Raw genomic sequence first — 27,243 nt, 5'->3', positions numbered from 1 at the left:
TTTGACGCCTTAGCAACCCAGGCCACAAGCCACACCTGGCCAGGTGGGGAGTTGATGCATCTTGGTACCTGAAAGATTCTTCCTCTGCCCCTTGCTGGTTAGGTAGCCTTGGGTGAGCTGTATTCAGGCTCTGAGCCTGTTCATCTGCAAAACAGTGGCTGTTTATTGTTTGTCTGCCTAGAAGCATAGTCTTCTTTGGGGGGATTATTCCTTCCCTCCCCAATTTCATGGCTAATTATACCCTATCCACGGCACCCCAGAGAAGGATGCCGACTCAGGCCTGAGACAGGGTTCAAGAAACACTATTCCCAAATCTGGCACTTGAATATTTTCTTTTTTTTTTTTTTTTACCTTGAATATTTTCAACTGAAGGAGTTTGAGAAAAATGACAGAATCAGGAAGGTCACTCTTCTCCCCTGAAAGAGGCCATAAAACTCTCCTGTGAGAGGTACACTAGAGGAAAGGGCATTCTTATCTCCAAAGTCAAGGGGGTGCTGAGAAGAGTCTGAAGAGTCTGGCTAAGATTTCCCTCAGTTCACTACAGTGACCACACACGACCGACCTATCATATCCACAACTGTCCACTGTTTGTCAAACGGGGCAAAACGATACTCAGTTTAAACGATTTCTTAGAGTCTCCATTTCCTTATGAAGACTCCCATGTCATGTAAAGTTTATATTAAATAAATGTGTATGCTTTTCTCCTGTTAATCTTTGTCCATATGATTTTCAGACCCAGCCAGGAACCCTAAGAGGGTCAAAAAAACTGTCCTCCTCGACACTAGGCACTTTAATGTTGCATCTTCTCCAAACGAAGAAGAGGGAATCCATCTAAGAAAAGCTAATCATACTCCTTCCCAGGGATTCCCTGAATTGGGATTAGAAGGAATGCTCATCCCTGGGGGTTACAATGCTGAAGAAATGCCGGTGTCTAATGAGGACAATGAGAAAGACAGAGACAATGATAGAAACAGAGAGACAAAGGATAGAGGGAGGGAGGGAGTGTTGACAGCAGCTGGCCCCCTGAACCCAATTATTCCTGAAGCCACATCTACTTATGTGATTCGGTTTTGTAAACGCTAAGTACTTTGTTTTTGCATAAACTTATTTGAAATGATCTCTACCACTTATAAAAGAAAGAATTTTGATTAATACAGTCATCTGCTTTTAAGAATTCATGTACTAGGGTGATGGAAATGTTCCAAAATTAGATTATGGTGATGGTTGCACTTCTCTGTAAATTTACCAAAAATTGTTGAATTTTACACTTAGAGCAAATGCATTTTATTGCACATAAATTATGTATGCAATAAACCTGTTAAGAAATTATTGTTGCTTGACAAAACCACTGAGTGTTTTTAAAAAATAAAGATAATTATCATGATTGTTGATTGGTTCATAGTCTTTTCTTCTTTTTCATTCACCCATTCATTCATTCAATAATTTTGTTGCATAACCACTATTTTTCAGGAAATATACTAGGTGCTGGGCACATACTGGTGAGTAGAAAAACTCACCTACAGGCTATTAATCCAATTCCTTTTAAATTTTGATAGATGCATTATTCACCAACTTTAGTAATTCTCATTACCTCCTTTCATTTGTAGATTTGATCCACATTTGATCCACATTCAACTCAGATTGAAATTCAAAGTAGATAGGACAGAATGCCCTGTTTGATCACATTGAGAATAGAGCATTTTATAGTTAATGCCACAGAAAACTGGTGATCTACCACTAAATTGTTGTGTGACTTCAAGAATTGCTTGATCTCACTAAGCCTCAGCCTTCTCGTCTATAAAAAAGGAGCTTATCATATTTACTTCATACATTGTCGTGAGGATTAGATAGTTCTTGGGTCCAAAATGCTGGTCGTGTAGTAGTCAACAAATGTTAGTTACCATTCTCCTCCCTAAAAAAGATGTAGACAAATCTAACACTAAAGGCTCTGAGACTACCTTCGAGAAGAGGCTACCCACCCTCCTTCAATGATGAAGTATCGGAGCTTGTCGTTGCTGTCACGGGATGGGGTGGCGTAGCATTTGTTCAGCGTCAGAATGAGATGTGTGGCATCAGCTCCGACCACAAAGACCCCAACGTACAGCACATCTCGAGTTGTTAGCACAACTTCACCCTGGCGGTAAGGATGTTTGTAGGAGGCGTTTTTGTAGAGTGCCATCTTGGTGGTGAAGCTGCCTTCTTGAGTTGGAACCGTCAGGTTAATGACACTATAAGGGAAAAAGTTGTGGACTTAAAAAAATATTCACAACCTAAAAGTTGAGAGTTATGTTTTACTTGGTGGGAAATTGTAGGACTTCAAGTGACCCTGACAGAACTGCTCCAAGAATGGGAGGGGAGGGGCCAGGTTATATAGAAGTTTTGCAACAAAGGGCCAGTAATCTGAACATCCAAAAATTATTGTTAATTAAAGAAAACCAGATATCCCAAGTTAAGGAATTTAGTGCTTTTCTATGTATGGGAAGATCCAAGAGTCTGGGCTCACTGAAATCATTCCTTGGATATGCACCTCAGCTATCTGGGGCCAGTATCCTGTTTTCACATCTTAAGCTTCTTTTTCTCAGGGCTCAACTTAGGGAGTGGCTACAGTCTAGTGGCTGCTAGATGGCAGGTATTCTTTCCTTCCTGAGTTGCCTCAGGTCTCATCAGCTCACCATTCATGGTGGCTGCCATCACTGATGACTGTGACATCCTTTGTTTACTGACATGGCAGGAAATATTCAGGTCTCACAGTCATGAGTAGGGAACCCCGAACAATGTTATCGATCCAATTACCTACCATTTTCCAAGCTGAAAATGCAGAGGGAAAGCCAAGGAAGAGAGAATTAAAGTCTAATAGGCTACACGTGGCCATTAAAATTAAACTAAAAATTCACTTCCTCAGGGCCCCTCTCCCCTGGCACACTTCAAGTGCTCATTGCCCACATACAGCTATTGCATTGGACAGTACAGATATGGGACATTTCCATCCCTGCAGAAAGTTCTATCGAATAGCACTGGTGTAAGACATCTGAGTTCAGAAAACATGAATTATTCTTTCTTAGTGCTTCAAAGACAGATGCTAGCAATTTTGATTAGGCTAACCTTAACTGTCAAGGAAAAGACAGAGCGATGTGCACAGCCCGTGAGATTCTCTACCTTAGCATAGGCTTCACCACGGAGTCCAAGGAGATCTTGATATCCAGCTCATAAGCACATGAAAATTCCACATTGATTGTCCTGTCCCTGGTGATGATGTTGCCAGTATTGTTGGCACTTTCGATCCAAATAGTGTTTTTATACATGATATGAGTGCCATTGGACTGCAGAGCAAAGGAAGGTCAGAAATCATTAAATCTGGGTGTGAGTATGTGGCTTGCATTTTAAATCCATGGGCCTGAAAGTGGATAAATGGCTTCATTCCATACATAACCCAGAGGCCAGTATAAATCAGGATGGAGTTAGTCTCAGCATTTAGTAAGGAAGAAAAAAGTATTAAATGGATGGCAACAGCACCATTCAGTCTGATAACTTTGAATGCCCAACAAGGGTGATTTCATGTACCACTGAATTCTAAGTACTACCAGCCCCCAGTTATCTGTGGGAACCCAAGCTGGGGACAGCATGAAGTATTGCCATCCCGAGGTAATATACATATCATCTTTCAATTCTTAATTCAAAATCCCCTCTCTGTCAAATCTTGTACCAGGCACGCCCACAAGTTCCAAAATGGATACATGCATGTTTTACCATCTTGCTCCTTTCACTCGCTGATTAAAAAGTGTTAATGAACAAAATATATAGTTAACAAAATATATATTACCATATGTAAAACAGATAGCCAGTGGGAATTTTCTGTGTGACACAGGGAGCTCAACCCAGTGTTCTATGACAACCCGGAGGGGCAGGGAGTGGAAGGTGGGAGGAAGTTTCGAGAGGGAGGGGACATATGTATACCTGTGGCTGATTCATGACAATGACTGGCAGAAACCAGCACAATATCGTAAAGCAAATATTTTTCAATAAAAAAATTAAAAAAAAAAGATGGCGGGAAGGCACAGGAGGAAGAGAAGTGAGATGCTTTGCTAACCTAGAAATTGGACAGCCCAAGACAAAAAGTTGTGACCTTGCTATATTTCTGCAGCCAACTGTTAAATGATGTCTGGGACACCCTTGCCCCTCAAAATAGCTGAAGCCAGCTGTCTTTACCTGGAAGAACAATAAAAGCACGAAAGAGATAAAAACATGTGTCAACGTTCAGGGCAAAGGATGACAGCAGACAGGGCAAAGCAGGGAAGGAAGTCTGTCACTTATCTTGCTTTCACTTCAACCAACCACTTAGCACTCAGTGATGGGTGTCTTTTGCTGTCTTCCAAGGAGCATGTTTCTAAGTTAGACCCCTGAAGCTGGCTTAAGGACGATCAACGTGCAAACGTCCAGAGCTGCCACCACCAAGGCGGGGTGCTCCTTCTGGCCCCCGATGCTCACCTGCACAATGTTGCCACAGTTCCCTTTGGTGTTGTTGATCTGAAAGGAGATAAAGTCCTCGCCCTCAATGCCGGTGCACTGCCTGTCATTGACCCGCACACCCTCCCTCTCGAAGCCGAGCTGGAAGAGCTTGCACTTAGATATGGACACTTCCATCTGAGACGCCTTGCAGGTCACCTCTGCATCAATGATGTCGTGGGAGTCTGTGGGGACACAGGTATTATGACAGGTGAGTCACTGTGAGCTCCCCTTGCTGCGGGAGTGGGCGTGGTACCCTGTCCTCTTCAGAAGAGGCTGATGATCTTCACAGGAGGCTTTGGCATATCTAACAGAGCTCTGATCAATCTCAATCAGTGTATGAAGTCATTCAAAGCAATAACCTGAGCAATGCTAGAGACTTTTTTTAAAAGACGAAAATGCTATACAAAGCATCTTTGGTCCTTTCTTCTTAAACCCAGGATTCCTGTTCCACTCTGGTAGTAGCTACTCTTGTAAGCTCCATACCGTGTCTAGCTTGCTGTGGCCTGGCTAAAAAACATGATTCAAGTGAGGGCAGCCCTAGGCAGGATGCCCTACAGCCCAGCTGGTACCCAGGCCAGCACTAGGAGCTCTTGTTTTTTGTCATGGGATGCACCAATGGGCATTTTCCATGAGTGCACAAACACAGGCTAACAAGCAGTAAAGAAACAGAGAGAAACACTTTCATCTGCCCTGGTGAAACCTTTGAACAGCTCACGTGATCCCCTCCTGCAGAGCCTTCTGGTCAACCAGGCTTTCATTTGATGATGCTAAACGTAGCACATGCCTCCTGAGTTCCCTGGTTCAACCAAGGGCACGGAGCTGGGAAGCAAAGCAGCTCCCCTTCAAGCTGACAAAACGGGTGTGCTCTGGGCCAGGGACAAGGTCATTGCTACTTTAAGGGGGCTGTGGTTAAGAACAGGACGTGGAGCCCTAATTGCTTGCAGTTTGCTTCAACATTTCAGTTTCCTTTGGGACCTGCTGAAAAGCTTCAGGGAAGGTAAGCTGGCTTTAAAAACGTGTTTAAGTACCTGGCACTCTCGTCCTGATTGTTTCATGTTTTCACCAAACCACCCTATCTCTCTGTGAGTCTAAAAGATCAATTTGGATCTCTCTGATGTTGAACGTGGCCTCAGATGGAGCTGACTGATTCTATGAATGTACAAATTTACATTTATCATTTATTGAAGAAAGGGATGTAGCTACAAGGAAATGAACATTAGCCTACTTTGAAGAGGTCGGGTTCCTTTCTTGTTCTGCTTAAATGCTCATGAAAACTTCGTCATTTGGGTTTCTAACCCACAGTGTGGGACACGCGGTCTCCCATCCAGGAGCTTTCCTACAGGGCTGCCAGGCGTCTCCCATTGGGCCTGTCTTGGGGGTGGGGCAACAGGTATCACTCACTGTTTCCATAGGGAGGGGGTTCAATGCAGCCACACAGCTCCCCTCCATTTTCCAGCTCACAGGTTCGGTTGGGACAGTCCACCCCCACACAAGGATCTTCAACCACTCCTGCTAAAAAGGAAAACAAACAGAAACACACACAACCTGATTTTCACTCCAATGCCCAGCAGCATGTGGTCATATTCTGAACTTGCCACTCCAATGGACCTGGTGATGGTCAGATGGCACAAATTCACAGATAGGGCAGCCTTCCAGGAAGTAATGACGATAGCTAATAATTGGGTCTTTGCTATGTGTTTCATGCTTTGGTGGCATTATCTCTTCCAACCCTTACAATCTCTGCCAGCTAACTAGTATAACTTGGCATCACAGCTGAAATGTACCCAAAGTCACGCACAAGTGAAGGTAAGTGAGGAGGATGGGAGACACAAACAAGCTGAACTACCAGCATGTCCCAAGATTCCTGCACTTACTGCTCTGTACCACCATCATGTGCATCAGAATCTTTACATTATATAAGCTGTAGAGTCCAAACCATTTACCTCTATATTCCCAATACCTGGCCACCTCACGTAGATGTTCAACAAGTAGTTGTCAAGAATGAAGATTTCAGGGCCAGTAAGGTCCCAGAGAGGTCCCTTAAACCAGGATTTCTTAGTCTTTTTTTTTTTGTTCCTGATTCATGGTCCACATGCTTCTACTTAATTTTGTAAAAACAGACAAACAAAAATCTACACACAACTCGCCAGCATTGACTGAGATTAATGGCACTTTTTTTGCCAAAACAGGGAAAACTCTAAGTAAAATACAAATGTATGTGAAGTGTCATCACCAACAGATTACAAACAGTATTTCTGTAGCAGATGAGCCCATAGGCCACCTGCAAGCTCATTAACATCTCAGTTTGAGAACCACTAATGGAAAACACTTTCTTTTAGACACTCATTTCTTTATTTAAAGACTCTTGCTCCCTATCCAGGTGTAATAATCTTCCTCGTTGTCATGGTTTCTAACAGTAAGTGTTAAAGAAACAGCCATGATTCAACTCCAGCATGAGCCAAGTTAGCTTCAAGAGTTTAAAAACAAAACAAAACAAACCCCTCCAGCTGTCCCGTAACTGCAGATGCTTCTCCTGACCTTCTGCTAAATAGCTATTATGACAGGTGAGAGGACAGGAATGGAGTCACATCCGTCTGTCTTAATTCCTAGAAAGGTGTCTAAAGTAGAGCCCTCACCATCAGTTAAATACACTTACTTATTATTTTTGCAGTTTAAACTTCTTATTTTGTATTGAGGAATGGCCAATTAACAGTGTTGTCATAGTTTCAGGTGAACAATGAAGGGACCCAACCATACATGTACACATATCCATTCTCCCCCAAACTCCCCTTCCGTCCAGGCTGCCACATAACATCGAGCAGAGTCCCCTGGGCTATACAGTAGCCCTTTGTTGGTTATCCATTTCACATTTGGCAGTATGTACATGACCATTCCAAATTCCCTAACCATCCCTTCTCCCATCCTTCCTCCCTGCAACCATCAGTTTGTGCTCTAAACCAGTGAAGCTCTTTCTGTTTTGTAAATAAGTTCACTTATATAATTTATTTTCAGACTCCACACATAAGGGATGCCATAGGATATTTCTTATCCTCTGTCTGACTTATTTCACTCAGTATGAGACTCTCTAGGTCCACCCTTGTTGCTACAAGTGGCATTATTTCTTTTTAGGGCTAAGTAATATTCCACCAAATATACTTATTTCTTAAAAGCTTCTTTTTCTAAAGACCCATTTATCACCGAGTGTGTTCAGCACCTAAGACAGTGCTAAGCACACAGCAGCCACCCAAAGACTGTGCTGGTTGATTAACACAATATGCAAACCACCCAGGAGAATGAGGGGGAGAACGTGTGGAGTTACAGCTCCCGAGAAGGCGAAAACCTCACTTACAAACAGAGTGGGCCATTTACTACTTGGCAAATACAGCATGCCCAATACAGAGGTAAGTTTTGAGGTTAAAAACAAAAACTGATATTTTTAAAAAAAATTCCAGACAATTTCTGAAGTTCAAAACAGTTTAGGCTCTTTAAAGTATTGCTTATTAACAGAAGAGGGTGAAATATTAAAGCTATCAAACAAAACATTTCTATTGATTGCCAACAGAAACTACTCCATTTGCTTAAGAGTTTCTGAAATCACTGAGTGCATATTTTAATTATTGACATTGTTTTTAGGTTCTGAATTGTGTATTCCTACTCTTGTCAGGTGTGGCGTGCAGACGTACTGATGAGAACACTCCGTCTTGAAGCAAACAGGGCCAGTTTTCACGGCGGTACCCATATGCACGTGGTGGTGTGACTTGAGGGACAAGCACACACTGCAATGTCACACTGCATTCATGGGACAGAGTGACCATTTCTGTACATGGACACACATACACGGATATGACAAATTTATGTGCATGTAGGCACACACTTACTTGCTCCATCTATCTGATTAACATGGCAAGAAAACAAAAAGAATAATGGATAATGGACATCAAAATAGTTTTCTTACTACAGAAAAAAATGCAAGAGTCTATAGATTTTTATTTTATCAATAGCACACGTATAATCCCTTTATAAATCTAATCATGGCTTCCTTGCAATCAGGCAGATACAGCCAGCTCAATCTGCCATTTGCCACCTGCCTTCTCTTTGTGATCTGGGCTCTGACTCATGTGAAAGGAGCCTTTGGAGAGCTGAATTTGGGGCACTGAAATCAATTAGGAGTCCCATGCTCTGTCCTGCTATCTTAGAAGTCACTACACTGGTGCTCTTCCAACCCAGAGAACCCCACCTTCCTCAGTTGATATTCTGAATTCCATAACTGGACCTAGGGGGGAGTCAAGCTCCACTGAAAGTGCCCCCTCACAGAATCTCCTGCAGCCCACACCTCTCCACCCTTCAACCCCCAAAGCAGATCTACAGGTTGAGATGGAGACCAGCCGGTGAGGCCCGGACAAAGTGACGCCACTGGCCAAGCTGTGCTTTCTGACTCAGAGAAGAGTCTGCAGAAATAAAATAATTCCCTTACAGCAATTCTCCTTCTCAATCCACTCGGTGCTGAGGATTCCGAAGGAGCGGCAGGACTCCCCGTAGGCGGCCAGGGAGCCACACAGCTGGAACTTCTTGAGGTTGTAGCAGCCGTCCAGGTAGCAGGACTCGTAGAAGGGGAGGGGGTCGAGGAGCCCGTAGCAGGGCTGGAAGAAGCCCTTCATGTCCGTGAGCTTCAGGCAGTAGCCGTCTCCCTGCATGTTCTGGATGTGCACGTTGTCGCACATGGCTGCGTACTGTGAGAACTGCAGCTCGTTGCAGCTGGGGGTGAAAGACGTGGTCAGACTAGGAGGCAACACCAGGCATCTGAGATGGCCAGTGCGGGTGGGGGTGCGGGTGGGAGGAGGGGAGACCACAGTGGTGACCTCTTCAGCTCACCCAGAAGTGAGTATGGGTGCTGACCCCAACCTTAACCCAGGATAGGATTCGAAAGCCAAGGTAATTTCTCCTGTTACACCACTGGGATGAGCGAGGGTAAAACAAAATGATAGTAGCCAATGTGGCAGGCAAGGGTAGATATTGATATAATAACCATTAACCATTGATGTGGGCTTCCCTGGTGGCTCAGTGGTAAAAAAAAAAACCCGCCTGCCAATGCAAGATATGCAGCTTTGACCCCTGGGTTGGGAAGATCCCCTAGGGAAGGAAAAGGCAACCCACTCCACTGGGTTGCCTTTTATCCTTATCCTTGCCTCCTGGAAAATTCCATGGACAGAGGAGCCTGGAGGGCTACAGTCTATGGGGTCACAGAGTTGGACACCATCAACTCTGTTGTTTAGCGACTATAACAACCACCTTTGATATAATTGACTGATATGATTGATGCAATAACTATTAACAGATATTGCTATAATAACCAATAACAATAATGATAATTACATTATTATTAATCAAAAATAAAAGTAATAACTGTTGTTAAAGTAAAAGATTTGAAAGGACATCCAGGAGCTTCTAAACCACTTCCAGTTTAGTTACCAGAGACCATAAGGAAAATCTTCACAAGAAAATTGGTGTCAGGCTAAAACCATTTATAAAAGAAGAAAAAAAATGAAATAAGAAAGGAAAGGAAACTCAAACAGAATGATGATTCCTAAGGAGGAGCTGAATCTTGCTCATCTTTGGAAGCCCCAGAATAGTATAATGTGCAAAGGAGTCATTTTTCTAACTGTGGGTCCCAGAAGTGACATTTTAGAGAAAGCATCACATTAGGAATTCTGAAATCTAATCCAGGCTTTGCCACTTACTGTGCCCCCTCATCTAAATCATTCCACTCTAGCCTCCGCTGCACCTAGAAAAGGAAGAGACCGGACCAGATTGTGCCCAAGGTTCTTTCCAGCTTTGTGTCCCACAATTCACAGGATGGTCTAATTTATGGCACATTTTTCAGTCTACACCTGCAGAAAAGTCAAAGAGGGTTGAGAGCTTCATTCCCACATCTGGGAATTCAGCTGATGTTTGGCATGTTAAAGCTCAAGGGGACAGAATCATTGTACAAGCAAAGAAACGCCAAGAAAGAGAAGTGTATCTCTAGAACTTGAGAGGAATTAACATGATTTGGCAGTCCAGAAGGACTCTTAAGTTTAACACCTTTGAAATAACTTGCTTAGCTCCTTCTATCTCAGCTGGCCAGAGAGGGGCCTGATAATAACCTCAGTGACTTCTACTTTCTTGTTGGGCTTTCTAGACTCCCACCAACTTCTGCCTACGCAACCAAGCCTCTGGTAAGAGGTACAGATGGCACTGGTGGTAAGTACCTGCCTGCCAATGCAGGAGACATAGGAGGCGCAGGCTCAATCCCTGGGTCAGGAAGAGCGCCTGGAGAAGGGCATGGTGACCCACAGCAGTACTCTTGCCTGGAGAATTCCATGGACAGAGGAGGCTGGTAGGTTATATGACTGAAGTGACTTAGCAGGAGCAGACATGAAGTCTCAGCACTAGGGAGCAAGGTATAACCCTCTTCTCCTGTGTTAACTCTTAATCCCACCCTCAGCAAGGATGCCCAGTTGCAGTTAAATTAAACTTGACCAGCTGGGTAGCTGGTCAAGGCTTTAGAGTTCTAATCCTGGGAACACTCTTCTGTTTGGCCAAGGGCTGGATGACACAAAAATTTAGACTTATCATCTAAGCCTAGTTACTTCCTCTGCTGTTCAAGAAATTACTGTGCCTGTTTGCATGATGAAAACTCCAAAGATCTTGGGCTTAGCTCTTTGTAGGAGAGGAAGGGGTGGTGCTATATGAAGTGCCTTTCTCGTCAACATCCGGCATAGACACAGGAGGACTGGGACCACTGAATCTAGTGACTGGAGACTCACCTCTTCTGCATGCCATTGGTTTTCCAGCTCTGGGCCAGCACCACGCTGCTCACCACTGGCTTCCCCCGCAAGGTCACGTAATCATCAGTTAAGTCCCCATTGAAGTTGCCACAAAGGCCACACACTTTGTTCTGCAGCCTCTCACTGATGCTGATTTTTATGACGTTGTAGCCGTTGTAGTAGATCTGGATGTCGGGGCTGGTGTCAATCACCAGGAACCCCTCACTGCTGTAGATTTTGGTTGCCAGGCCAGTTATAAACGGAACATTCACTTGTGTGCCATTCACCTGTTAAAGGAGAAAGAAGTAAATGACCCCCAAAGCAGAGATCGGCAAATATTTACTGTAAAAGTCCTGAGTAAACATTTTAGGCTTTGCAGCCCATATGATCTATCCTCGTGGCAAAAAAAGCAGCCACAGACAAAAGTAACTAAATGAGCAAGTCTGTGTTCCACTAAAGCTTTATTTACAAGAACAGGCAGCAAGGAGATTTGGCCGAATTTCAGATTTTGCTGATGCCTACCCAGGAATTTGAGTGCTCACTCATCTTACTGTCCACAGTTCCTCCCAAAGAAGCAAACTATGGTGGCAGAGAGATTAAAATAAAAATGATGGAAAGGTATAATGCACAAGAAGTGGCTAGATTTTTGTATAAAACTTTCTCCAGCATAAACCAATTACTGAAAACAAAATCCCAATCCTGCACTAAGGAGAGTCTAACAATGGTTAAAATGAACCTGGGGATCATTGCTATGTTTATTGTTTTCTTATTTTATAATGTTCGAACAGGAGATGCCCTCCCAGAGGCCCTATAGGCACGGTATTTTCTCCATTTGTCATTTTCTTGCTTTCTAACAGTTTCTTTTCTTAGCCCTTAGGATAGAACATAACATGCCTTTCCTGTACTTACCAAAGAAATTGTTCTTTTTCCCCCCCTAGGTTATCAGTAACTTTTGTTGCTTTAAAAAACATAGCAGAAGCCTTAGAAAAAATATGATTCTTTACTATTTTGGTGGCTGGGAGTATTTTATTCAGCACAATGTCAGTTCTGCTCTCAGGTGATCCCTTTTTGCTTTCTTGCTGATATATTCTGGGCCCACGCAGTCACGTCCATGTGGGCCAATTTGCAAAAGGAATTAGAGTGTCAAAAACAGTAGCAGATTAACTTTCATTGAAGTTAAAAACCAGTATTAAAATCCAGACTCTTCCTTTTAAGCTTGCAAAACCCTACCAATCTTTTGCCTAATGCTGGATACTAAGCTATTCGATGACTCTTTAAATAAAGATACTCCCAGTGTATGATTATCTGAGCCAGTGGTGGAAGGCAGATACAGTACCACTCAATTCCAAAAACATTAATATGCCTGTGCTGGCTCTCTCCCTGGCCCTCTCTAGCTGGAATCTGCAACACGTGGCGGGGCGGGGAGCCGGACTCCATGGTTCCAGTCTGCCTTCTGTGGGCAGACTAGTTTAGCTGAGTGACTGGGAGTCACTACCACTACTTCAGAGCAGATTATCTTCTCAGGTGGAAGGATGGGAGGAATCCAGGTCGGAGTGGAGCATTAGTTTATGGGGATGGGTTGGAGATTCACATTTATTTATATACCGTTGTAAGATTCACAAGAAACCCGGCAACTCTCCTAGAGAAGAGCCAACCCTAAGAGAAATCCACCATCTCTCTCCTCTGTGCTCTTTCCCTCGGCGTGTCATTAGGGGGCGCTCTCATAGTGAGGGACGATCCCTCCCACCCGTTTTGATTTAAGTAGTTGTGTCTACAGGCAAACCCTTGCTGTCTTTCATTTTTCTAGAAAGGATGGCAGAGATGAAAGAGTCGGTCTTCATTCAGGTGGCAGAGCCAAGAATAATTTCAAACTCTTATAAACAAATGAAAATCTTTTTGGAAATTAATCCAGATTAAAAGCTGACTTATCTACCATTTTATCACCGGAAGCTTTATTAGCATACACGCTGACCTTATGTCCTCGAGATACTGTACATATCCTGCAAGGCCTTTGGTATCGTATGTGCTAAGTCATTTCAGTTGTGTCCAACTCTGTGACTCTATGGACCGTGGCCCGCCAGGCTCCTCTGTCCATGGGATTCTCCAGGCAAGAATACTGGAGTGGGTTGCCTTGCCTTCCTCCAGGGGATCTTCCCCACCCCGGAATTGAACCCACATCTCTTATGTCTTCTGCATTGGTAGGTGGATTCTTCACTACTGGTACGTGAAGGACTAAATGGGACCCTTGCTTACGCCTGTAAAATCTTTACACTTTCGATTCTCTAAAATCTGGTTATCTGTGTATGGTATGTATGAAATAAACAGCCTGTTAAAGTCATTATCCGGGAAAACCATAGTAAACAGCCCCCTAGATAGGCCCTCATTCTCGGGCACATTTCTTAAGAATCAAGGACAGGCTCGTCACCTTGACTGTGTTCCGGTCGCTGATGAGAATCTGCTCTTCGTTAATGTAGAAATAGACGGGCGAAATGATGGTGAGATTGGGGGCCGACCACTTGTCGAAGTTGATGATGAGCTGGAAGGAGATGTCGGGGAGCTTCTGGCAGATAGTGGAGAGCACGAAGGCGCAGTTGGCTGGGAAGCGGAGGAAGGCGCCATCGAAGGTGCGGAAGACGCCGCCGCCGGCCGCCAGGCAGTAGGAGGTCTTGGTGCTGAAGCAGCCGCGCACCCCGTGGCGCAGCGCGCACTCCTCGTCCGACTTGCACTGGCGCGGGTCGCACTGGATCAGGTTGCGCCGGAAACAGCGGCACCGCCGCGTGCAGTCGCTGTTCCAGAACAGCTGCTTGGGCTGGAAGAGAGGCGCCCTTTGCATGAAACTCTGGTGGTGGTCAAGGTTGGGGACCCCAAAGCCCAGTCCACCTGGACCCTTTCTGGGCTGGGCTGGCCTATCAGTAATGGGGCTGGAATTTGCAACAAGGGAGGCTGGTTCAAGTCAAACAGTACCTGCCTTCCTGGTAACTCAGATGCCAAACAATATGCTACCTAGGCTCTACTGGTTTCAATCAAGAATTTGGGGATCTTCACGGTGGGTTGTAGAGCTAATCACAGCCAACCAACCAGAATGGGAAGCAGGTCAAGGAACTAGGTGAAGAGGAAAATACTTGGTAGGGAATTAATCCAACAAGTATCAACTCTACTTGAAGGAACAAATTTAAATTCACTCAATAATGATAAACCCCACCCTTCAATCTTAACTAGGTTAAAAAAAGGGAGAACCAATTCTTATGCTGAACCATTTTTGTCGCCTTAAAAAATGCACAATGTAAGAGTTGCAAGCGAAGTTTTATTGGGGGCAAAATAGCCCAGGAGACTGCATTTCAGATAGCTCTGAGAAACTGCTCCAAAGAGGCAAGGGGGTGGGTCAGTATGTATGTGATTTTGGTGAAGGGAAAATATATGCAATCAAGTACTTATTTTTTGCAGAAGGTTTCTAATAGTCATGAGGAGCAGTCGTGACCATGAAGGATTTTAGTGCTTTTCTAGATATGAGGAGCTACAAGAATTGGGCACATAAAATCGGCTCCTAAAAATATCTATTTGAAGACCTACCCTGCCAGCTTTCCCCAGAGCACAGAATGCCTGATTTCTGCTCTTCACCCTGAACTCTTTTCAGGGAATGTTGAAAAATAAGCAGCTGAAGCAGCACATGTTTTAATCCCCGTAGAGGTAGATGGCAAGTGCCAATGGCAAGTGCCAATTTGTAGCTGACAGTTTCAACATTTCACAATACTCACTGTTCCAAACTTCTTTTCTTGTAAATAATCTACTTCTAATTTACTTCTGTTGCAGATACCTCTATTTCTATATCCTGAAGTGAGAAACCTAGATAACAGTTAGGTTCCATGAAGGGAAAGCTTTGGGATCAGAACACCTGGGTTTCGATCCCAGCTCTGCCACCCTACACATGCCACCCTGAGAGGCTCTTTCAGCTTCTCAGAGTGTTGGTTTGCTTTCTCTAAATTGAAGTTAATAATAATGTCTTGCAAGGCAGTTGTGAAGATTAAATTCAATAAGACGTGTGATGCACATTTCCCGGCTGAGAGTAGATACTCAATAAATAATAGCTGCTGTTATTACCAGAGAAGAACCACTCATCCTCTTTCAGATAGTGGGGAATTATAAAAATTTATATTAAATACCTGCAACGAAGTGTATCATCAATTGGTGGCAGCTATTATTTTTCACTCTTTCTACAATCTGTAGACACGGCTGTACTTGTAGAGTCTCTGCTCTTGATCTTGTACCTGTTCTAGACTAAGAATTCCAGGGAACTGTTGGAAATTGGTCATGATTGTTCAAGTGGAGTGTGGTCCCAATGAGTGGTTTACTTCATAGAGATGAGGGCACTCAAGGCGTGAATTCAATTTTCTAAAACAGTGCTTTCCAGAGAAGATGTTTAATGGCACAAAAAGGGCCTATGCTACTGTCTGGTCACAATTTTCTGCATTAACGATAGACTTATCAAAACCCTGGATATCAAATAGAGATCTGACTCAGACCCAAGGGTAAACAGGAAGAGGGTGAGATCTTCCAGGAAGAGTTTTCTCAAGAAAACCATTGCTGATTCTTTCACCCCTAAAATGGAGTAAAAAGTAGTTCCTGGAACCTCTTTCTAGACCCGTGAAATATTCTGGGTGCCAGCAGCTTCACAAATTGGCTTCCTTTCTCTTATCAGATTTGCAGAATAATTGAGTGGATGGTCTGGCCTCTCTCAGATAAGAAGTCAGACATTGCATGGGTGGAGAGAGAAAAATAACCTGATGTATGTGGATATGATCAAGGGTCCATAACTCATCCCACAGGAGAACCTGATCATGAAAGTAGCATCCTAGTAAACAGACTGGCCCAGTGCTGCTTGCTCAACCTTAATTAGACCTGATAAGGACAGCTAGGTAATTACCCTACATGCTAATGGCTAGATGTGTTCTCTTTTTATTTCCAAAGAAATCTGTCATATAAACAAGCCTCCAAGCTTGCTTGAACTGTGGCAAGTAGATGTGGATTATTCTGTGAATTTGCTACTTTCCAGATATAAGCTGTTGTCAAAACCCACTGACTTTCTGATGAAAAGTGGATACTAATGTTGATAGTGCTAATAGCTGCCGAGAGCTGTATTGTGCTTTTCCTGAGAGCTCCAAGGGCTTTTATATGCATCATTTCATTAACATGCCTGGATTTTTTTAATTTATAAAATGCCTCTTAAGAGAATTAACAAAACAATAAGCAGCTACCAATTATTGAACTGCTAGGTGCCAGGTACTAAGGCACCTGCATAGATTATACAACAACCATACTGAGTTGGTATTATTAGTAATGTTTTGCAGATAAGGCCACAGAAGCTCAGAGAAATGATACGGTTTGTTCAGTGTCACATCACCGGTGTTGGTTCAGCTAGGATCAAGTCCAAATCTCCATCCATTATGTCACAGACACTCAGGATCTCTGTTGAGGGAAGCATGGCACACTTGATAAATGGATACATCTCAGTAAACCTCTGGACAGGGGAGCAGAGATTGAAATAGTGTTTTTCAGTGTTGAGCCTGGTTATCTCTTCTCCCAGATTGTGGGAAAATGGAATCTCTTTATTATTTTCTCCCACATGTTTTGCCTCTTCCTTTCAAATAGTCAATATCTCTAAGAGCTAACTTCAAAACTCACCTCTGCCAAGAAGACTTCTTTGATCAATTCTGCTATTTTACTCTACTTTCCCTCATCTTTCTCATATAACATTTAAACAAATTTCCCGCTGAAAATGAGACTGAAGGTAATGTCCATATTCTTCTCTTTCTATTTCTTCTAAAAGTAAAGCCAACTTAGTTGTTCTTGAACAAGAACAATACTTCTTTACAGAAAGAAACCAATGTTTCTTTTTTCCCTAGTTTGTTTTCAATTTAGACACTTCAATTAGGTTTTTTTTTTAATGCTTCGATTCTTCTTCATTTTAAAATTGATTAGTTCTGTAGGGTGTTATTTTTCACTTGCTGATATGTTATTTTGTAATTGTCCTCTTGTTTTTATAAAGTGCGTTTTCCCCCCTCTTCTGAATGGATTTTTAAGTTCCTTAAGGCAGGGAACATGCTTTATCATCCCCAACAATACCACGCGCACAGAGATCTGCGCATAGCAGCTATTGCACAGATGCTGTTGTTAACTGTCTACTCACCAATGTCAGGTATTGATATTGTTTAAACAGAGAATGGGCTAGAGGCAGAACCCAGGGCTAAATACCCTCTCCAAGCAAGATCTTTTTAAGCTTAGTATTCCAGAACATAAAGAAAGATTACAGGGTGGAAGTGTAAATGATTTCGCAAGCTCATATGTTTTAATCAGTGACCTCTAAGAAGGGCATCTTCATCAGCTCTATGTGAAGCCCCCAAAGAGAGAGAAGCAGAGGGTAGGATGTGGAAAACAGGACATTAAGCATTCCAGACAGAACTCTCTGGGGACGATCCTAGAGGGACAAACGACACAAGAAGAGATGGCAGCCTTCACTCCTCTTCTCCTGGAGCTGCAATAGACAGAAGAGAGAAAGCCACTCCTCCAGGCTCGAGCTCCATATTTTCCGGTTAAAACTGCCCTCAGCTAAGACAGGTATAAATGTCAGATTCACTGCCTTCCTGTTTCCAAACAGCAGCCACGTCAGAAGCTTTCAGACTAAGATTTACAGGAGAGGAAATCAGAAGGGCTTAGAGAAAGGCACGGAGGAGAGAGAGAGGCACAGACAATGCTAGCGAGGAGGCGGGCAGACTGAGACCCAAGCGCATGTCCAAATCCGGAGCCTCATCTGCCCTGTCCTTGACCTCTGGCCCCGACGTTCCCCCTCGCCGCCTCCCTGCGAATCCGCAGCACCATCTTCTCCTCATCGGAAGGGAAGATGGGTTCGCCGTGACCCATCTTCCTCCTGGAGGGGAGAGGACTCTGCTGCCTTATCAGGGGAGGCGGGCGGGCCGGCGCCCCTACCTCGTAGTACTTGCCGTCGGAGTAGCAGCCGCAGTTGTGCGGCAGAATGCAGCTCCTGCCGTTGAGCACGTAGCCGGGGTCGCACTGGCAGCCCTCCACGCAGTAGTGGTTGCAGTCGCTCTTGAGGCGGATGGCGGCGCAGCGGGGCTGGCACACGCTCACGCAGCTGTCGTAGTGGCTGTTGGCAGGGCAGGCGACGGCTGCAACGGGAGACGCGGGTCAGCATGGGCCGTCCCCAGGCTGCCAACGCCTTCCTCCCGGCCATCCCTCACCGCTCGGGAGATGGAGGCCTGGGGGGGAGGAAGCTCTGCCCCTCTCCCGCTTTCCTCCTCTCTCTGCTGATGGAACGCCTCTATCGGGCTTAGCACTGCAGAAACATGGACAGTAGAGCAGAGGGAGGTTACCCGGCTCCTCACACCTCTTACTCCTCTCCTCAGCCTTGTTTTCCCTGAGGTTCTCCAACCTGTTGCCTTAAACCCACTACCCAACAGGCATCTTGACTCCAGTGATTCACTGGATGGTCTCCTGGGGGCGCCCCACACTCCCCGTCTGGTGTTCATCTCCCTTCCCCCACCCACTTCTTCATCCTCCCAGTGTCTCCAAATACCCCATTTATCATTTTCTTATTGGAGTATAATGGCTTTACCATTTTGTGTTAGTTTCTGCTGGAAAATGAAGTGAATCAGCTATACCTATATGTATATCCCTTTCCTCTTCGACCTCCCTCCCACCCACTTCCTCACCATCCCACCCATCTAGGTCATCACAGAGAACTGAGCTGAGCTCCTGGTACTTTATAGCAAGTTCCCACTACCTGTCTATCTTCCACATGGTGTATATATGTGTTAGTTAGTCGTGTCAGACTCTTTTTGACCTAGTGGACTGTAGCCTGCCAGGCTCCTCTGTCCATGGAATACTCCAGGCCGAGAACACTGAAGTGGGTAGCTATTCCCTTCTTCAGGGGATCTTCCTGAACCAGGGATTGAATCCAGGCCTCTTGCATTGCAGGCAGATTCTTTACCGTCTGAGCCAGCAGGGAAGCCCTTTGCATATTGGCAGTGTGGTGTATATATGTCAATCCTATTTTCCCAATTCATCCCACCCACCCCTTTGCCGCAGTGTCCACATGTCCATTTTCTACATATTCATCTTTATTCCTCCCCTGGTTCATCTGAACAATTTTTCTAGATTCCACATAATGTGTTAATATTTTATTTTATTTGTTTTAATCTTTTGGCCATGGTCCATGGCATGTGAGAGCTTAGTTCCCTGAGCCAGTATTGAATTGTATCCCCTGCTTTGGCAATAAGGAGTCTTAACCACTGGACCGCCACGGGGAGTCCCCAGATCCCTCATTCTTCAAGCCCCAGGTAGAGTCCCAACTTGTCTGCAAAATTCCCTATTCTTTCACTAACTTAGAACTTCCAGAACCCTTTTCTAAGCCAATAGTTAATAGGCCCTTGAACCCCTTGATTTCTGAGAAGGCAAACTTACGTGGTGTGTGTGCTTGTGTATAGAGACCAATCCACGTCAACTATGTTCTATGGTTTTTAAATGTATGTAGATGCTTTCCTAGAAGGCAATTAGGGTCCTAGTGAAGAGCATGGGCTCTGGAATCAGCTCTGAGAGACTGGAGCCATTACCTAATCTCTCTGGGTTTCAGCTCCTTATGTGTACTATGCAGTTACCCAGGGCAGCACTTCATGGCTCTTTGGGAGGGAATGAGTGAGTCTGTGTACTCAGAACAGTGCCAAGCACCTAAGTGCTTGGCGTGCTGCAGTCTGTGCGGTTGCAAAGAGTCAGACACGACTTAGCGGCTAACAACAGCAACAAGCACCTAAGTGTTCAGTAAGTGGTAACCAATCATTAAAGATAGGTCTGCTTAAAAGTTTTACAGAAACTAGTATTTTTAGTCAATGTATACCCAAAAAAAGAGGTAAAGAACCCTCCTGCAATGCAGGAGATGTGGGTTTAAACCCTGAGTTGGGAAGATCCCATGGAGAAGGAAATGGCAACCCGCTCCAGTGTTCTTGCCTGGGAAATGTCATGAATAGAGGAGCCTCATGGGCTACAGTCCATCAGGTTGGAAAAGAACTGACATGACTTATCAACTAAACAACAAAAATAACAATACAAAAAAGTACAACTACTCTTATGTGGGAATTTCTACTCCATATCACTTAGCCTTGAATCATTGTTTTTGCACTGCTGTGTGTATTTTATGTGTTTATAATGATGCTACATGCTTGTACATTTATCCCTGCCCTCATGAGTAAATAAATCTCTACAATAAATTCCTGGAAGTGGGATAACTGAGTCAGAGGGTATGTGCATTTAAGCTTTTGATGGATGCAACTGAATTGCCCTCTAAAGAGGCTCTATCAATTTATCCTCCTCCCAGGGCTAGATGAGATTTATTTTTCCCTTACCCTCACTGATTGTTTATCCCCAAACTTTCTGGTCCTTGGGAAAAACTACATGCTATACCTATAAGGGATCACTATCCAGAATATGAAGGAACTTCTAAAATTCAACAGCCAAAAAACCAAACAATCTGATACAAAAATGAGAGAGGAATTTGAATAGACCTTTCTGCAAAGAAGATACATGAATGGCCAACAAGCATGTGAAAATCAACATCACTAGTCATCAGGGAAATCAAAACTATAATGTAATATCACCTCATACCCATTAAGACGGCTACTATAAAAAAACACCCAGAAAATAACAAATATTGGTAAAGATGTGGAGAAATTGGAACCCTTTGCCCTGTTGGTAAGAATGTAAAATGGTACAGCTGCTGTGGGAAAGAGTAGGGTAGTTTCTCAAAGAATTGAAAATAGAATTATCCTATGGGCCCAGCAATTCCATTCCTGGGTGTATACTTAAAAATTTGAAAGAAATATCGCTAAGACATATTTAGACACTGTTGTCATAGCAGCATTATTCATTATAGCTAAATCGTGGAAGCAATACAAATGTCCACCAATGGATGAATGGATAAGCAAAATGTAGTCTATATATACAATGGAATATCACTGAGCCTGAGAAAGGAAGGAGATTCTGCAACTTGAGACATTATGGTAAGTGAGAAAAACCGTCCACAAAAAGATGAATACTGCATGATTCCACTTATGTGAGGTATCTAAAGTAGTTAAGACAGGAAGTAGAACAGTGGTTTCAGGGGACTCTGGAAGGGGAGAGGAATGGAGAGTTAGTGTTTAATGGGTGCAGAGTTTCAGTTGAGCAAAATGAAAAGCATTCTGGAGGTGGAGGGTGGTGGCTGCACAACAGTATGAATGTACTTAGTAACACTGAACTACACCCTTAAAAAGGTTACGACAGTAAGTTTTGCTATGTGCATTTTACCACAATAAGAAATTAATGCTATATCCTCATTTCATTTGCATTCTTTGTGAGACTGATCGTCTTTTTCCTTTGTTTATAATCTATTTGTGTATCTTCTTCTGTGAATTGCCTTCCTATGTCCTTTACACATTTTGTTTGTTGAATTTTTTCTTATTAAATTGTAAAAGCTCTTTGTAAATTAAAATATATTTTTGTCACATGTTAAAAATATTTATCAATTGTTTTTTGATTTTGCTGCTGCTGCTTCCTTTTCGTTTTTTTTTTTTTTTTTTTTTTGGTACATTGGTTTGTGATCTTGATGATGTTTTTGCCATATGGAAATATAAAAATTTAAAGTGGTCAAATTTATCATGTTTTCCCTTGTGGCTTTAGGTGTTTTGCTTAGAAAGGCCCTCTTTACTCCTAGATTACCAAAAATATGCCTTTGTTCTCTTTTAGTAGTTTGTTTTAACTTTATTTATTCTGTGTGCTGGGTCTTCGCTGCTGCACGGGCTTTTCTCTAGTTTTGGAGAGCAGGGGCTACTCTCCAGTTGCAGTGCATGGGCATGGGCTTCTCACTGCAGGGGCTCCTCGGAGCAGAGCCAGGGCTCTCGGGCGCAGGGCTTCAATAGTTGCAGCACAGGGGCTCTGCAGCTTTGGCTCACAGGCTCCAGCGCACGGGCTCAATAATTGTGCACAGGCTTAGACGATCCATGGCATGTGGGACCTTCCCAGATGAGGGATCGAACCCACGTCTCCTGCATTGGCAGGTAGATTCTTTACCACTAAACTACCAGGGAAACCCTTCTGGTAGTTTTATGATTTAAATTTTCACGTTTCATCTTGGTTCTGTCTGGGTTTTATTTTTGAGTGAGGAAATGAAGGAAGGATTTAATTATTCTCCCCCCTGCTAGTTTGTCCTTTATTGAGTAATACATTTCCCCCAGTGATTGGAAACGCCAGCTTTACTATATACTAATTTCTCTTTGGTGTTTGGGCCTATTTCTGGACTTTCTCATCGGTCCACTGGTTGGTTTTTCTGTGCATGTGCCACTATCGACTTGTTGCCTGGCAAATCCCATGGACAAGGAGCCTGGCAGGCTACAGTCCACAGGTAGAAAAGAATCGGATACAACTGAAGTGACTTAGCACGCACGCATTGAAACTCTACAGTATATAGAAGGGAAGGCATAACTACCAATTTAGAAATGTCTACTGTTGTTTCAAGTATACTGGTCCTATTTCCCCACCAAGGCAATATATTCCATATTTCATACTTCTGATTTTTTGTGGTCCCCCAAACAGTGCTGAGAATGTGACAAGTGATTAATAAATATTTGATTCTTGAAAACAATCTTCCAAATTCCTAATTCTGATTTTCTCCACCCAAATGAAGTACTGAGAGCTGAAAGTGATGATGGTTCTACACCTGGATTTCTATTGTGGTCACAAATGTATCTCTTGTTGTAGCCAGTGGACTGATACAGCCTTTGTGCCCTTGGTGGGCAGGATGCAGGGGAAGAGCAATGCAGCAATGAAACAGAACTGATAAAGGCTCTGGAATCAGGCTGACCTGGCTTGAGTCTTGGCCTCTGTGACTAACTAGCAGTGTCACCTTGGGCAGGTTATTTACTCTCTCTAAACCCTGGCTCCTCCGCTTCCTCATCTGTAAAACAGAGATAATATCTCCCTCATCAAATATTAATCATTGTTAAGCTAAAATGAAGTGCAATTTTGTACAGTGCCTGGTACTTCAATGGAAGTTTCTGTTACTAATAGTAGGAGCAACTGTAGTAGTAACAATAGGAATTTTTAAAGTTATTCTACTACAATTTTTTTTTTTTTTTAATCGTGCTGGGTCTTTGTTATAGCTCCAGGCTCTTCCGTGCAGCTTCTCTAGTTATGGTGCAAAGGTTCCACAGAGTGCGGGATCAGTAGCTGCAGCACATGGGCCCAGTTGGTCCTTGGCATGTGGGATCTTAGTTTCCCTGACAGGGATCAAACCTGTGTCCCATGCCACTGCAAGGTGGATTCTTAACCACTGGATCACTAAGGGAGTCCCTCAATTAGAATTTATTGAGTTTTCAGAGAAAGATATAGGAAAACGCCTAATTATCAGACTTCCGACCAAGAACTTTGAAGTAGCAAAATCTGCCTCTGATAAAAGAGAAAATGATACTCAACGTTGGCTGATCAGGCACCAGACAGCCTTGTGTATGAGCCATCATCACATTTAATTCTCATGATGGCCCCCTGAGGTTGGAAAGATGCCTCCCCAGACCTGGTTCTACAGAGCTCTGCATCCTCGGTGGTACCCAGGAGCTCCCCACCCCCCAGGCTTCCTGGCCTGACCAGATAAGAGCAGCAGGACCCTATAGCCAGAGAGTACAGTCTCTGGAGCCACCTTCCAATTCACCCAAGCCCGTTTCCTCGGGAAAGTCACTGAAATACTCAGAGCTTTGGTTTCCTCCTCTAGAAAGTGGGACTATTCATATGGCAGAAACCAACACAACATTGTAAAGCAATTATCCTCCAATTAAAAATAAATAAAATTTTAAAAACAGGGCCAACTTTACAGGGTTGCTGTAAAGTTATAGGAGTCAATGATTGAGGACTCAGCACTGAGAAGACTGCCTGGCACATGGTCAGAGCTAAGTACCTGCAATGAATTTATTATTTTCTTCTCTTACTGTATCCTCACCATCAAGTGCTCTAATTTAAGTTCTCCATTAAAGGACTGAATGAATGACAGATGCAGCTGAAAGAATTTTAAGAAGGGGTTAGCAATAAAGACAACTGGCCTCCCCTACCCTCTCTAAGCCTATCTGTTCAACTTGGGTGAAGGAGTTTCCCAATGTATTTGCAAAAAGGGTAATTCAGTAATAAATTATCCCATTGATAGGAATAGCCAATATCATTGATAACCAACAGCATCCTACCTTGTTACCAATCAAGCATACATTAATTGCCCAATTAATGGGCAATTCTGGCTTAACCCTTTTTCTCCTGAAAACAGCATTCTCATTTCTCAACATGTGAGTGTTAAAATGGATGAATTCTTAGTAGAAGAGAGGAGTGGGACATGCATGTGTGCTAAATCGCTCAGTTGTGTTCAACTCTTTGCAACACTATAGACTACAGCCCATCAGGCTCTTATGTCCGTGGGGATTCTCCAGGCAAGAATACTGGAGTGGGTTGCCCTGTCCTTCTCCAGGGAATCTTTCCGACCCAGGGATCGAATCCATGTCTCATGTCTCCTGCATTGCCAGGTGCATTCTTTACCACTAGTGACACCTGAGACGCCCCAGGGAGGGAGACAGGGGGATGCTATTCCTGCCCTCGTGTCTCAGAGGTTAACGTCATGTCAGATTTGGTTGTTTAGTCGCTAAGTTGTGTCTGCTCTTTTGTGACCCCATGGACTGTAGCCCACCACGCTCCTCTGTCCATAGGATTTCCCAGGTAAGAATACTAGAGTGAGTTGCCATTTCCTTCTCCAGGGGATCTTCCAACCCAGGGATTGAACCCACACCTCCTGCATTGGCAGGTGGGTTCTTTACCACTGAGCCACCAGGCAAGCCCCGAACTTGGTTACAAACAATCATATTCAAGCCAGCCTGTGTTCACCGATCTTTCAGACTGAATGGCTGAGTTAGGACTCAGGCTCCCACACCTTTTCTCTGCTTCTGAAATTCAAAATGGAAAACTAAGCTGCCCCCAACTGTGTCCGCACACCCCCCATCTCCACCCACACGCCGTCTCTAAAGTGTAATTTTTTTTCTCTTATTTTAGCTTTTCTTTTTTGCCAGTCACCACCACCACCTCTTCAGGAGCTTTCTTTTAGATCTTGGCCCCTGTCCTGAAATGCCAAGGTGAGGGAAGGACTGTCCCCACCGTGGTGAGGACAGCTGGCCTAGGCCTTTGCTGGCAGGCAGCAGTCCAGACAGATATGGGGCTCATGGTCAAGGGTGCGCAGGACAGACTCTGCTCTGACTTGTATGGAGCTCCCTGTGACTATGTATAGAGGAGGCCACCAATGTCTGGACAGAACTCTGAGCGGGGGAGAGGAACGAATGCTGGTTGAGGGGACCGGAGGACGAGAAAAATAGTCTTCATAGCCTTTAGGAATGGTCTCCCTTTTCCAAACCGTTTCCCCATCCTGCACCAGTTTCAGCCCTATGGGTCCAAGCTCCCTAGAAATAGGGGAACTTCCTCCTCAAAGGTAAGGCCATAAGTGCATGCTAACTTGCTTCTTTTTCTTTCCCATGAGTGACAAAATTTGATATCCATAATTTCAGGTGAGAGTTCCTGGTATTAGCCTCCTTTAAAAACAATTCTTCACTGCTCATTGCAGCTAGAGGTAATGGACGTGGACAGACACCATTCTCTGCCCCACGTCCCAGCAACACCAGACAAAACAGCAGCCACCACGGCATGGCTACAGGAAAAGAGGGACTGCTCTGCAGCGGGTCTCAAGAGGCAGCAGGTAGGGTCTCCTTCCTAAAACTCTCTCCCCATCCTGCACCGTGGTGCGGCCCCTGGCTTCAGAGGCCAGTCTTCTGATTTAGAGGAAGGGCTTCCTAGGTGGCACAGTGGTAAAGAATCCGCCTGCCAATGCAAGAGAGGCAAGTGACTTGGGTTTGATCCCTGGGTCAGGAAGATAGCCCAGAGGAGGAAATGGCAACCTACTCTAGTATTCTTGCCTTGGAAACCCCATGAGCAGAAGAGCCTGGCAGGCTATGGTCTGTGGGGTCACAAACAGTCCGAAACGACTGAGCAACTGAGCATGCTGACAACGAAGCACTCTCGCCCCAGTGAGCTCACCTCAGTGAATCCAGAGGAGCTCTGGAGGTTCATCCACAGTCTGACTTTTTTATGGGCGTATTTATTTTACTAAAGTCACCAGAGGCCCCCACTGGCATTGCTCCCCGTAACCCCTCACTCAGGGACTGAACCTGGCTAACATGGCATCTTCTCCCTTCCCCTCCCCACCTCCTCCCACCCTCCCCTCCCAATCTACTTGAATCCAATTATGTGGAATGTAAACGAACTGTGTGAGCATTAAACGACAACACTGTTTCTGGTTTTTCATCCGAATCTCCCTTTACCAGGATGAAAAGGGGTTTTATTCTCCAGGACCCCTGCTGTATCGCTTATTTGGAGCTCTTTGCGTTCAGCATCCATTTGTAGCCTTTCTCATACAGTTAGATCTAAAAGAAATTTGCTGTAGCTAATGAGATTGAGATGGGAAAACAGACCCAGGCAGTTTGGCCAAAGACCAATAGCAGTTTCTCTTCCCCATTTTTTCCTATTGTGATGTGCTAAATGCAGACAAATTATTCCACTATGTAGTCTATGGGCTGAGAGCAGGAGCTTTGAGGCTGGAAGGTCAAACTCTGACTTTGCCACTGAGATCATAGGACCTTAGGCAAGTTAGTTAACTCCTCTGAGTCTCAGTTTCTCCCTGACTAATTGGGTGATTGAGGAGATAATGTTGATAAAGTGTTTAGCACTGGACTTGGCTCAAAGCAAGCCAGGAATGTAACAACAATACCACTTAACATGCATGGAGTGTGCTAGGCTTTCAATTATCTAATTTGATCCT

The 27,243-nt window shown here is 44.1% G+C and overlaps 1 protein-coding gene across 1 annotated transcript in view; it reads right to left on the bottom strand.

Annotated features, from left to right (window-relative positions):
• The window catches only part of LOC122693632 (tubulin-specific chaperone cofactor E-like protein), a 161,710-nt gene that overhangs the window by 6,613 nt on the left and 127,854 nt on the right, over window positions 1-27,243 (bottom strand). The window contains exons 19-26 of the mRNA XM_043901299.1: window positions 18,294-18,493; window positions 13,738-14,121; window positions 11,313-11,599; window positions 8,981-9,261; window positions 5,908-6,018; window positions 4,486-4,688; window positions 3,157-3,320; window positions 1,980-2,228 (exon numbers count right to left, since the gene is read on the bottom strand). Of these exons, the coding sequence (XP_043757234.1) occupies window positions 1,980-2,228; window positions 3,157-3,320; window positions 4,486-4,688; window positions 5,908-6,018; window positions 8,981-9,261; window positions 11,313-11,599; window positions 13,738-14,121; window positions 18,294-18,493 (1,879 nt within the window). The remainder of the gene's footprint in view (window positions 1-1,979; window positions 2,229-3,156; window positions 3,321-4,485; window positions 4,689-5,907; window positions 6,019-8,980; window positions 9,262-11,312; window positions 11,600-13,737; window positions 14,122-18,293; window positions 18,494-27,243) is intronic.

This window comes from Cervus elaphus, chromosome 1 (genome assembly GCF_910594005.1).
Source record: "Cervus elaphus chromosome 1, mCerEla1.1, whole genome shotgun sequence".
Taxonomy (NCBI): Eukaryota; Metazoa; Chordata; class Mammalia; order Artiodactyla; family Cervidae; genus Cervus; species Cervus elaphus.
The sequence above is the reverse complement of the archived record's forward strand: the minus strand, read 5'-3'. Positions and strand labels throughout refer to the sequence as shown.